The sequence below is a fragment of the Fukomys damarensis genome, unplaced genomic scaffold (assembly GCF_012274545.1).
Source record: "Fukomys damarensis isolate Sample0158 unplaced genomic scaffold, DMR_v1.0_HiC HiC_scaffold_16, whole genome shotgun sequence".
NCBI classification, from domain to species: Eukaryota; Metazoa; Chordata; class Mammalia; order Rodentia; family Bathyergidae; genus Fukomys; species Fukomys damarensis.
In genome coordinates, this window is record NW_022900928.1 from 32248015 (window position 1) to 32260820 (window position 12806).

Below are 12806 nucleotides of genomic sequence, written 5' to 3' on the forward strand. Positions count from 1 at the left end.
AACCACTTTCCTCCCCACAGCCTCTCACTCACTTCTTTCCACTCCTTTCTCAAATGTACTCTGATCTCAACATTAGCTTCAGGTCCTTCATTCTGGTTTCATGGACCCTAGAGTGGCCCTGATGGCCATCACTGGCTCTGTAGTCCTGGATCTAATTCTGTCTCCCTGCTGCTATCACCCCACTACACCGTTGATGGACAGCAGATTGCTGCCATTCTGCCCTACAGTGATGGCTACCCGCTTGGTTTCTGGCAGCCTTTGCCCCCTACCAGTCTTCCTCTGCACCTGGTCCCTGAGAAGTCCACTGCCATTCTTGCCTGACCTCCACTTTTTATGCTGCCTAGGGGCAACAGCCTCCAGACAAATGTTTTCAGATTCTAAGATGCATTTCTCATCAAGGGCCACAGGTTTGCAATTGGTGCCTGAAAATCAGGGCAGATGAGGGGACTAACCTGGCTCCATGTCAGCATGATCAGAAAAGTCAACAGCATCCACGGGCCCTGCAGCACTCTCTCCACGGCCATCAGATCTTGGAGGACAGGGAGGGATCCTTTCTGCTGAAGCAGAGAACAAAGAGTGGACTGACTCAGATAACAAGATGCCCCCAACATTTCCTCATGGGCCTCTCTGGTAGTCATTATCTATGAATATCAACAGAGAAATGGTCCATAGTAACAAAGAGAAGCAAGTGAGGCTCTAAGTTCCCAGCAAACCCCACACAAATTTATCCTCTCTGCAGCCTCACTGAGAGGCTCAGGTGTGCCTTCCTCCTTTCTGAATCTCTTGCAGTGGGACTAACGGTCTTATCTTACAGTCATCACTTGCCTGTGTGTTTTCTCAAGGGCAAGGAATGCAGACCAAGCCTCTGTGCAACCAGGTGCACAGTGTGGGGCTTGGAGAAGAGTAGGGGCTGAGTATTTGATGAATAAAGAGTTGATTGTGTGCTGTGATGAGGGTGAAGGGGGTGTGGGCCATGGTGCAGAGACCCAGGGACAAGCAAGTCACTTTTACTCTCTTGGATACGAGGACTGACCCTGTGAAATGGCCAGGATTCCCCGTGATGCACCATGCAGAGTACTGACGTCACCTGGGCAGGGTTCTTCACACAGCTGAGTTCTGTTCTGGTCCTCCTGCCTACTACAGCTTTTGGCAAATCACCTCCTCTTTGAGCCTCAGTTCCTCATCTGAAGGAGGAAAACAGTGAATTGGGCAACGCATTGGATCCTTCCTGTCCCTAGAAGTCTACAACTATGAATTTGACTCACTGCAGTATCATTGACATACAAGGGGATGTCTTTATACAATAAAGGCTTGTCAAATAAACATAGTATCAGAATCTATCCCCCTCAAAAGAAGGGTCAGGAGAGGCTCAAAATTTTTAAATTGTTTGTCTTAGGTCATTCATTTCAAAAATTCAAGGTCCACACACTTTCCTGGTACCACCATTAATACACAATATGCCTTCTTGTACAAAAGACCCACAGGCAACAGACTAGGGCATGAAAGATATTCTTAGTTATCTGAGGTTCTGTGCGTGCGTGCGTGCATGTGTGTGTGTGTGTGCGTGTGTGTGTGTGTGTGTGTGTGTGTGTGTGTGTGTATGAGCGTGCGCGCATGTGATTCATTATCTGAAAAGTTCCCTGAATACACATTTGGCAAACAGACCTAGAAATTTAGCTAAGAAGTCATTACCATTTGATTATTGTCTGTTATCAGCTTAGGAATTACTAGTAATCCTCATTAAAAAATTTCTTCTAAGTGTGAAATTTTGCTAGCTTCACCTGTACTTCATGTGTTTCTTTATTGTAAATTCTCATTATTCTAAACAAGGAGTAACTCTATTAGGCAGGCACATTTATCACCAGTGCTGGCTCCCTTCTCTGCCCTCAGGGGTCAGGTCTTGAACACTCTGGGGCAGAAGAGCTAATGGGCTGGGACAGTCATGAGACAAAGACAAGAAGAAAACCTAGAAAAGTCCTTATAATTTGTATTGTACTCGAGAAAAATATAGTGCATTAATTAGGATAAAACTATTATTTGAGAATCTCAAATGAGCAATAATGGGTATGGTACCTTTAATTTCTGATTACCATGCCTTGTTCATTAGGAGTTCATCCCCCAAGTTTGAAAGAGAACAGGCAACTGCTCCACAGGCAAAGTGACAGGTCTTTCTCTTGTGCCTAGGACCTAGATCTGTTGGCTTTGCCCCCAGGGGTCTTGCTGGGATCCTTGTCATAGCCAGCAACTTGGATATTTGATCTTGAGGGAAATGTTGGCCAGGTCATGAAATTCCACTTCACATCCCAGAGCTTCAAGTGAGTTTTGTGTGTGGGCTTCTCACCTGCACCTCACCCCCCAACCCCTAGAAGAAGCTGCAAAACTATAGAATTTTACTTTTCTTCCATCTTCGTCTTGGCTATGGCTTCTGGGAAAACTTCAACTCCTTTTCTGATCGTTTCCTTCAGTTCTTACCTCCAGATTCCCTCTATTTCAAAGTACCTGCAATAAGCATTATGATGGATGGTAATAAAACCCAAATACTCATGGGTTACTGAAATGTGTTAGAAGTATGTATGTGCCAGCACTCCACTAAGGGAGAATCTGGTGAGGAAGGAATTATGGCATTCATTCATTCATTCATGAGTGTTGGGTGTTGTGCAGGATATACTGAGGACTCAGAAACAAATCCTTCCTGCAGAAAGCTCATAAGCTATCAAAGAAAACAAGGCATGGTGACAAAGAACTAGTAGAACTGGCAGTTTATAACAGAGATACAGATAAAGTCTAGTACAAGACAGTGGATGGAGACACCATCTTGTTGACAACTCAGGAAGGACTTACTGGACAGTGTATTGGTTATGCTTGGCCTTGCACCACTGGTGGCATTCAGTGTGGTTAGGGCACTCCACATGAGGGAATAAAAGCATGGAGAAGAAAGCATAGCAAAGGGTTAAGTGTGTTCACATTCCAGTTTGTGAGCCATGTACAGGAAAGTAAAGGACATAGCAGTGATGGACTGAGAGCTTCAATAGGAAAGTCCTGAGGGTCAGGTCTGAGAATGACCATTAGTTAGTAATAGGTAGTCACTGAGGGCTGTTGAACAGAGACATGGCATAACTGGAGATCTGCTATAGGAAGCCGAAGTTGGCAAGCCTTGCTCAGTAGGAATTGAGAGGAAAAGCCTTAGGGGCAGTAAGCGCCTGATCCTGTGCTAGGTAGGCATGAAGAGGCTGTCAGGGGCTCTGATCTTATTGAACATTATCTTTTCTGACTTTCTGATGAGGAAAGGCAGCTTTGGAAATGCTAAGCTGCTTGTCTCTAATCCCCCAGCCAGGAAGCAATGGAGACAAGATCTGAACCCTGCTCTTTTCTTTTTAGGTGAACCATAAATCACACTGTGACCATGAACTTGACATCTGTTCACCCTTCACACCTGCCTTCTGTTCTTAGGGCATCACCTTCCTGCTCTGTATGCAGTGTGATCAGTTCTGGGCTTCCCTGAGGAGAGCCTGGGTGGGATTAGCACGTAGCATTGGGCTTGCCTTGCCTTCTCCCAAAGCAAACACCCATAGAGACAGTACGACACTCCTGGAGTTGGGTCCCAAACAGTACCGAATATAGTTCTTTGCAGAATATCTCAAAAGTTCAGGAAACTATCCTCTTCTCTGGTGAGGAGAACTCACCTTCACAGTTCCCATCTCAGCTAAGCCATGAACAGGGGGCACTCAGGGACCCAGAAGGATGTCCTTTGGATATAAATGAACCTGTGGGGTTAACATCCATGTTGCATGACATCAAGAAGAAAGCCAGCATTTCTCTGACAGACCACAGACCTTCAGCCAGAGGCTGACCTCGCTATTTAGGGAGGGGTCCCCAGTGCACTCTCAAAGCACTGCATCTGGATCTCTGCACCTGCAGGTTGGAGGTGATGATTGTGAATCACACCACCAAGACACTGACAGTTAAAGCTTCAGGTTTCCTTTCCTTTTTTTTTTTTCTTGAGTAAAAAACAGATTTCCTCATTATAAACATGGAGCATGACTATAGCTGTGCTATATACTTGACAATCAAGGGTACACATTGTCAGAGAGGAAGCCCAGTATAGGGGCAAGAGAAAACTGAGCAGGTCTGAGTGACACCTCAGCCTGGGACAAACCACTCAGCTTCTTATGTCTCCTTATTAGTAAATGGGAATGAAATAATGGTTTACAGAAAGTAAGTAAGTACCAGACCCAGAGTACATACACAGTAAAGCACAGTGTGATAATTCCTTCTGGTCATTTGATAGTCGACATTCTGGATATTCGTTTTTGTCATTGAGGTTGCTGTACTCCTCACAAAGTTACCAACTGAAGAAATGAATGTTGGGAGAAGAAAAATCTAAACCTATAGCAAGTTGTTTATGCCCTTGACCCTGCTCTTTATGACTAGTGTCTAGCAATTACTTGTCTTCATATCTTTCTTTCCAGCAGGATAGGAGCTCCTTGGAGAGTGACCGCTGCCTTCCAATTCCTAATGCTATAGTGTTGTCTCATTCCACACTGGCTTCCTTGAGATCCAAACAAACCACAGAGTCTGTAGCTCTTGTGGGATTTTCTATTCCCAGTCTGGCTTGAAGAGTGACTTTAAGTAACACCTTCAAGAACAGATCCAATCCTCTGAAATCTATCTCATTATCATGTAAATCATTAGCACAAAATACTTCACCTTGTTGCTTTGCTAAGAGCTTTGGTTTCTAATCCAAGCCAATTATATGTGCCAACGTATTCAATAACATCTTAATAATGCCAATCCTCCCAGCTTTCTGGACAGAATCTGACCAGGGTGAGTGATCTGGGGCCAACGCGATACTGAAAGTGGGTATAATGAGAAGCATCTAAACTGGATTCAAATTCTCTCTTGTGCAGTGCAGGCAACCCAGCATGGTGCCTGGGGTCAGGGTAAATGCTCACTCAGTGAAGGTTAATTCTCTTCTCTTCCCTGACTCCAAAGAAAAGCAAAGCCATAAAACTTGTTACAAGTAAACAGTGAGAGGAGAGAAGATCCACCACATTCCTGACTTCATTTACAATGCGGATTTCTTTTTTAAAAAGCTTTTGTCTCTACGGATGGAAAGAAGCAGTTTGTTTCATTTTAATTATGGCGGCTGCAGCTGCTGCTTGTGGACTCCAAGACCAATTTTCAGATTGCAGAGAAAACACACACAGGCACACCCACACAAAGTCTCAGCGAGAGACTCAATCACGTGTACAGAATGGCACTTCCTTCAGAGCATGTTAGTGGGGTGGAAAAATCTGGGACGCTTTGCGTACAGACCCAGGTGGAAATCCCCATGGGTGTGCGCCCCCCACCACTCATCTCTCTGCCCTGACTTGTGAAGAATAGCTCCTGTGCTACACTGGTAATGGAATGTTCATGTTGGGCAGCTGCACAGCTTTAATGTACACATGGGGACATAAAGGCAGCAGATGGCTTTATGCAATCTTCCTATGAATTTTTAACTGGGTGTCCTCATTCACGAAGGAATGAAGAGGGTTTTTGCAGGTACTCAGTGGGGTGAACCAGCCAGGTCTGAACATGTGGTGAGGTTGTATTTGCTGGTGCAGGAAAGCTGGGTAGACCTCACTTGCCATTTTCTGATCTGCAAATTAAGTCCCATTTTCCGTTCAATATTCTCTTGTTGTTCTTCCTCTGCTACCCATAAAGGCTTCTCAGTATAGCCTCGGCAAACTGTGGCTCAGGAATCTTCCACAGTTTTGCTGCCAAAATCTGAACCAGGAGTAGTTGAAACAACTGTACTACTGCAGCGATGTAAGAAAGTCTAGTTGAGCAGTGGGGTGGGTGCATCAGCACACAAGGAATGCCCAGGAATGAGAGGAAAGATACTGAGCTCATACCAGAGAAAGACTGTTATTTATAACTGTGCAAGAATGCTGCCTACAAGAATGGTCTCATAGGAAGCTTTGGTTCTCAATAGCCCCAAGTGCTAAAGGCAATTCGATAAAGTTTGTGGTATCTGTGGAGAATTTTATCAGTTTGTTTGAAACTTGCATTTCTTTAACTAATGTCCACCTTGAAAGTCTTCAAATACACCACTACAAATTCTGGTATTTGAAAGTGCAGGAGAAAATACACAGACTCTAGTTCTGTTTGTGTTTTTGGTACCAGAAATCGAACTCAGGGACTTGGTGCTTGCCAGGCAGATGCTGCACCGTTGAGCTGCATTCCCAGCCCACAGACTCTAGTTTTTCACCACCAGAATCTTCTCAGACCTCTAGGATGCTGTTAGGCTTTGTCCTCAGCCCAGGGAGGCATCCTCTCTTTCCACTGTCAGCATTTCCAAGAAGCCATTTTTGCTGTGTCCATCTCATCTAATTATATTCTTGTACCAAACAGTCACCAGGCTGGTTGATGCTATCACCACATCCTGGGATAACCTAAACTCTGCCAGGTCCAAGGGCTCTTTGATTTCTTCCTACAGAGTATCATGCTACCAGTTCTATTCCTAAATTGCGATCTGACCTCTTCTTACTGGCTTAAAGCCCATATTGTTCCCCTATGGTCTTTGGGACCAAATTAAAACTCCTCTTACGGTAAGAAGTTGTCTTCACAATCTAGCTTGGCCACCTTTCTAGCTCAGCCGCTGGACACTCTCACCTCAGACCCTCCATGGTCCAGTGTCTGTAACATCTCACTGTCATCTTTCTTGTCTTCATTCTTTGGCCTGGGATGCCCTAGATCTCCTGGGTAGCACCCTTCCATATTCTAGCAGAGCATATCACTCTCCTGAGAACCCTCTTTTCACTGCTTTCATCATGAGGTTGTGCGAGCCATCTGTTCTCTTTGCCAAGTTTCTGGCTCTTTATCTTTTAGGCACACAATGGTATCACATACCCCGATCACACCATATTTCTAGTTACAGCCCTCCAGTTGTAACAACTGTAACACTTCCATGAGGAAGATTTAATTGCCAATGCAAGACCTTCTAGTGCTCTTTTTTTTTTTCCCATACTGGCACAATGCTAGGCAATTGGGACAGTTTCTCATGGCCTCTGGCGAACTACAATGAATAGAAATCCCTCCCCCTCCCACTGCCCCTACTGCTTACAGAGGACATGGACAATGAGAGAGAATGAACTCTTGGTTGTTATAAGTCACTATAATTTGAAGGGTGATTTGTACTCAGATGATCTGATAAGGTGCATGAGTTCCATGAAAATTGGAATAGGGGCAAAGAATTCTGCCTCCAGCCAAACAACTCGTTCAGGGCTTAGGAACCCTCCTAACAAAGATGGGTTAATCATACTTCAGGTCCCTCTTGATACCCTTTAGGAGAACAACATTCAATCAAAGATGGACAAATTAGAATTTTGTCCTGGGAATTTTGACAACAGGAAGTGACAAAGAATGTAATGTCCAGTAGTAGTAAAAATTATAAAATGTAAAACCTAAGCACTGAAGGTGGCCATGTGGATGTGAATTGTGTCCTTCAAAATAGACATGCTGGAATCCAAACTCCCTTTATCTCCTGAAGGAGATAGGGTGTTTACAGAGGTATTCCAGTCAAATGAAGTCAGTAGAGTGGGCCCTAAAGCAATATGGCTGATGTCCCTAGAAAAAGGGGCAAAGTTGGGCAGCGGTATGTGTGCACACAGGGAGAACACAGTGGGGAGACTGGAGTCATGCTGTCACAAGCCAAGAACCTTCCAGAAGCAGAGAGAGAAGCCTGAGACAGTTCCTTCCCTAGCACCTTTGGGGAAAGCAGGGCCCCACTGACCAATCAGATTAAGACTTTTGGCCTCCAGTATGGTGAGTTAACAAGTTTCTGTTGCTTAAGAAAAGCTATTCTACAGTGAGAGAAAGAAGCACACAGCCTAAGAGAAGCAGACCAGAGCTGCAGGACAGAACAGATTTTATAGAATCAAAGCTCCCACCCCAATTCCACTGCATCTCTGCCTTCTCAGGCTGGTGGATTCAGCATCTTGTTGAATTCTATGCAATGGTGGGAGGCCATTCTGTTCTGAGTAGGTGGGTCTGTGGAGTTCTGTCATCTTAAACCAGAAATCTTAATTAATACTGTGATTGCTATTTAATAATTATCACTGCCATTAAAAATAAAAAATGGAGTAACATGAATGGCTCCAATGCTGAATTTACTAGCTTGGGTTCTTAGGGCCAAGCAACTCGCCCCGCCCAATGCTGTCCTAATATGTCCTGGGTAGAAATAGACCCCTCCTGCCTGGCTAAAATAGCCCCCTGCACAATGTAATCCCCTTGGTGCTTTCTTTAATACAGTAAAAGCCAGAATAAAATCTGAAAAGGATTTTCTTTCACACAGTTATGCCTTTTTTCCAAATCCAATCACAACTGCATCCCTGGCCCCCTGAAATGTTTCACAACAAAACAATTATCCTAGCCTCAATCCTTTCTCACATTTTATGGTATTTTCTTGACTGTATGAACTTGGGAGCCTTTGTGTCCTCTGCTCTGTTCTTGAACTTTTCTTTCGACAACCACCTCTGTCCAGAGCTCCCACCAGTAGCAAGTCTTCAGCTAGCTGAGGAGGAGAAAGAGGAGTGAAGGTGAGGGGAGCTCAAAACATGAAGGCCCCTGAAGCAATTTAGCAGCCCTTTGGAATTACCAGTGAGCAAGGCTCTCGCAGGCAGAATGCGGCTGCATAGTGGAATGTGGGTTAGGAGTCTGGTCTTACAAAGCGGAAAATAATTGTTCAAGGCATGATCTAGCCTCCAGGCTGCCTCCATTGTAAGAATGAGCAGAACCATAGTGCCTGGAAGATCCTACAGAAGAAAGGGGCCCTTTCTCTTCTCCAAAGGAATAAGAACTGCAGTTATACAAAGGAGCAAGACTTGATGACGATAGCATGTTACAGACTAATGGCCCTTTCCCCAACGTAAAGGAGAATTGTGCTCTTCCCTCATTATCCTCTTCAGGAGACTGTAAGAAGAACATGATGGCTTCAATCTGCCGTTAATCAAAGAAATTAGAAAAAAGCAGGAGTTTTCTGGAATGGACGGGGGCCTATTTGGCCTTGAGCAAAAGGGGTGCAGGTAAGAAGTCTAAAAGGACTTTGTGGGGCCAGGGATTTGGTTCAGTGGTTCTGCTAACTGCCTTGCAAGAGCAAGGTCCCGAGTTCAATCCCTGGTACTCCCACCCCCCAAAAAGGACATTGTGCCACTCACTGTCTGTTTGCTCCCAGATTCATTCCCCCCACACTGCCCCTTTCTCAGGTTCCCTTGGCAACTGGATTCTGGGCCGGTTTTTCCAATGAAAGACCTTGACAGAGGTTGGAGGTAAGAAGAGAGTGGCCAGGGTCTCCTTCCTTCTCTTGTTTTGACTTAGACAATATACCCAGCAGTGGCTGCATAACCTTCGCTGCTAGGCATCCTCTGAAATGGTTCTAGCTCCCACTAGTTTACCCCAGTCTCCGGGATCTGGACATATTACCTCCTCTAGTTGTCTCTCCAGCTTATCAGTGGTAGTGGTTGTCTGTGGCTGCTGATCTATTGGCTGTCCAGTATGTATCACAGTACTTAGCTTCTTCGCTGTTTCAACTGTGTGGCCAATTTCCTATATTAAATCCCTTCATTGAAAGACCTAGAGTGGTTCCCTTTTTCCTGCCTTGAATTGGGCTAACAAAAGTACTGGAAAGAATCAACAAGTGGAAGTGCTACTGTGCAGCTCCGGTACAGGGACGGCACAGACTCTCAGGGTATGGACTATGCTTAGGAGGTTTGTACAGAACTGACCACAACAGTCAAATCCGGAAATATGTGCTAGGGGAGCCTCTGTGAGGTTGGGGAGGAAGCCCTGGAGGGAGAAGGGGAAGGACCCACATTCAGGTCTTTGCTTGTGTGTGTGTGTGTGTGTGTGTGTGTGTGTGTGTGTGTGTGTGTGACTTGAATGTGAATTTCTTTTGCTGTCAGTGGTAAATGAAATGAAAGGACAATAATTAATTCAACGAATGCCGAGTAGCTCCACTGTGAAACTTTGGAATCCTCTGATAGCTCAGAGTGTCCTGCCTCAAAGCAAGAAAGCCAGGAATTTAATGAAACTGAGACAGACCAAGAAAGACTTTTGAGTCTTCATGGGATGTGGCTTGTTTAGGTCTTATGTGTCCCAAGGTGTCTATAGTGGACACCTGCAACAACAAAGGGCTGTCATTGATGCTTCTCATCTCAGAAGGGTGGGGAAAGTCTTTCTTTACTGAGAGGAGATAGGGACACTGGAATAAAATAGGAAGACATTTTAGTGACTGCTGAGACCTAAGACATCCTTTGTTAGTAAAAAAGCATGTAGATGTTAAAAAAGTAGTATCCAAAACAGACAGACAGTCTGGAACTCAAAAGAGACAAAGGAAAGGAAAAAAAAAAACAAAAAAAACAGAAATGAAGGGATAAAGCCTTGCAAGTTCTTGTGGACGAGCCCCTTGGGTGGTGGCTCACACACAGTCTCACAGCACAGGTCAGCTTCCCACAGTCAGGACAGGAGCTCTGGGATCCCTGACACATTTGCTTTCTGCCTCTGCTCAAGTCCTCATCACAAGTGGATTTTTATTAGCTGACTCAAGTGTCCCAGACCAATATCCCCCACCGGAACCGAGAGGACCACCGGGTGCAGAACAGCAAAGCTGTTAACGAACTGCCACATACTTCACCTCCCTGGAAACCTCATTGATCCCAGGGAGAAAACCAATGCTGAGGCTTCATCATAGGCTTAGTCTCAACCTGAATGTCCCCCCCACATGCTCAGCCCTCCTGTGCCCACCCAGGTGGACACATGTGCCATTTTTACCTTGGTGAGGCTGAACACATTGTTGGAAGAGAGATGGAGAAAGAAAAGAAAATTCTTACCAAAGATGGGAAAACCAAGGAAATTTGGGTGTTACAAACGTTTCCTCATTTTATTTTTTTCTATTTTTTGTTATATCTTTTACATTTTTTTAAATAAAAAATTTTAGAAGTTACAAATTTATGAAAAAAAGAGTGAAGGTAGTACAGAGTTACCTTATATCCTGTGCCTGGTTTTTGCCATATTAATAACTTACATTAACATGGTTAGTTTGTTACCATTAATGAATATTGACATGTTAACTAATATCCATGATTTATTCACTTTTCCCCCTTAGTTTTCACCTTTTTGTTGCGGTATCCCATGCAAGATGCCATGTTATATTTAGTCATCACATGTACGGAGGCACCCCTTGGCTGTGATAATTTTTCTGACTTGTTTTTTGATAGCCTTAACAGTTTAGCAAAGTACTAAAATGGTTTCTGAGGATGGTGTGTTGGGGGCACACCTGTAGTCCCAGCACTCTGGGAGACTGAAGCTGGAGCATTGCAAATTTGAGCCCACCCTGGACAACATAGCAATTTATCAAGGCTCTGTCTCAAAAACAAAACAAAGCAAAACAAAAATGGTCTGGGGATATAGTTCAGTGTGCAGGTCTGGGTTCACTGCCCCATTCTGGGGAAAAATGTTTTTTGTATGACTTTGTCTAATGTTGTTTTTTGAATTATAAGATTAAGTTTATGGATGATCAAGGAGAAGTGGCCCTCGTGTTTTTAACCATAACACAGTTGTGTCTGTACCCTGCTGGGGTTACTGGTCAATAGAGTGGGTATGTAGCTGTGGTAGACATTGTCTGTGGCCACCACAGTATCTCCATGGTCACTGGTGTTCCTGTCCTGTGGGACACAACAAAGTCCTCAGAGTCTAGCCACAACCTACCTCTCTAGCATCAAGTCCCGCATCTTCCTCTCCTTTTCTTTTGCTTGCTTGCAATTTCCCAAGCATGCTCATACTTTTCAGATCTTTTTGTCTAGGCTTCTCCCATTTCCTTTGCCCAAATGCCATCCCTTCCCTTGCCTGTCTAGACCTCACTAAGAAGTCGGAGCCTAGCACAAAAACTCTCGTCTTGAGAGCCTTTTCTAAGCCACTACATCCATCAAGCAGAACAGATTCCTGGCTTCTCCATGTGCTGCATGGCACAGTCCTGTGCAGTCCTCACTAGCCTAATTGCCACCCGGGGCTCCCACATCTGATATTACCTATTGTTATAGTTTCAGTCTAAAATGTTCCCCAAAGGTCTTTCTTTTGTAGAAAAGATGAGAGAGGGGAGGGGGGAGGGAGGGAGGGAAGGAGAGAGAGAGAGAGGGAGGGAGGGAAGGAGAGAGAGAGAATATGGAAGAAAAAATATGGAAGCTAAAATTTTGTAGATAGGGAAGGGAAGAAGGGTTGAAAGGAGAAGGGGAATGGAAAAATTTTAATATTTTAAAAAGGCTTGTGTATTCAGAGGTGGAGCTTTTAAAAGGTGACTGGATCACTGGGGTGCTATGCTTATCAGTGGACTGCTCCACTAAGGAGTTGCTAGCTCAGTGTGCTATTAGTAGGTGGGCCTGGTTGGAAGAGGTGTGTCACCGGGGCCTTTGGAGGGTGTACATACCCCCTGCCCCTCTCTTGTGCTCTACATCCTGGTTTCCATGACTCGAGCAGCTTCCTCGCACCATGTCCTTCTGCCATGTTTCTGCCCGGGAGCCAGATTGCCAAGGATTGGTCCTCTTCAATAACTGCTTCCATGTACTTCAACCATTAAAATTTAAAAGAGAAAAACCTTACTAATTTAGGCGTAGTGGTATTTAGCTTTTTGCTCTAATTTTTATTTCTTGGGTTACTAGAGAAGCTAAATAGTTTTCCCATCTGTGTATTCACTTAATAAACTTCTAGTATAATTGGCCCTTGTCTGTTCCCAATTTATTTATTGGAGTACTAAAACTTTACCCTCATCA

General features: G+C 44.5%; 1 protein-coding gene across 1 annotated transcript in view; it reads right to left on the reverse strand.

The window, feature by feature from the left end:
- The window catches only part of Tenm4 (teneurin transmembrane protein 4), a 724757-nt gene that overhangs the window by 507989 nt on the left and 203962 nt on the right, over positions 1–12806 (reverse strand). The window contains exon 3 of the mRNA XM_033763938.1: positions 453–557. Coding sequence (XP_033619829.1) covers positions 453–462 — 10 coding nt within the window. The 5' untranslated portion in view covers positions 463–557. The remainder of the gene's footprint in view (positions 1–452; positions 558–12806) is intronic.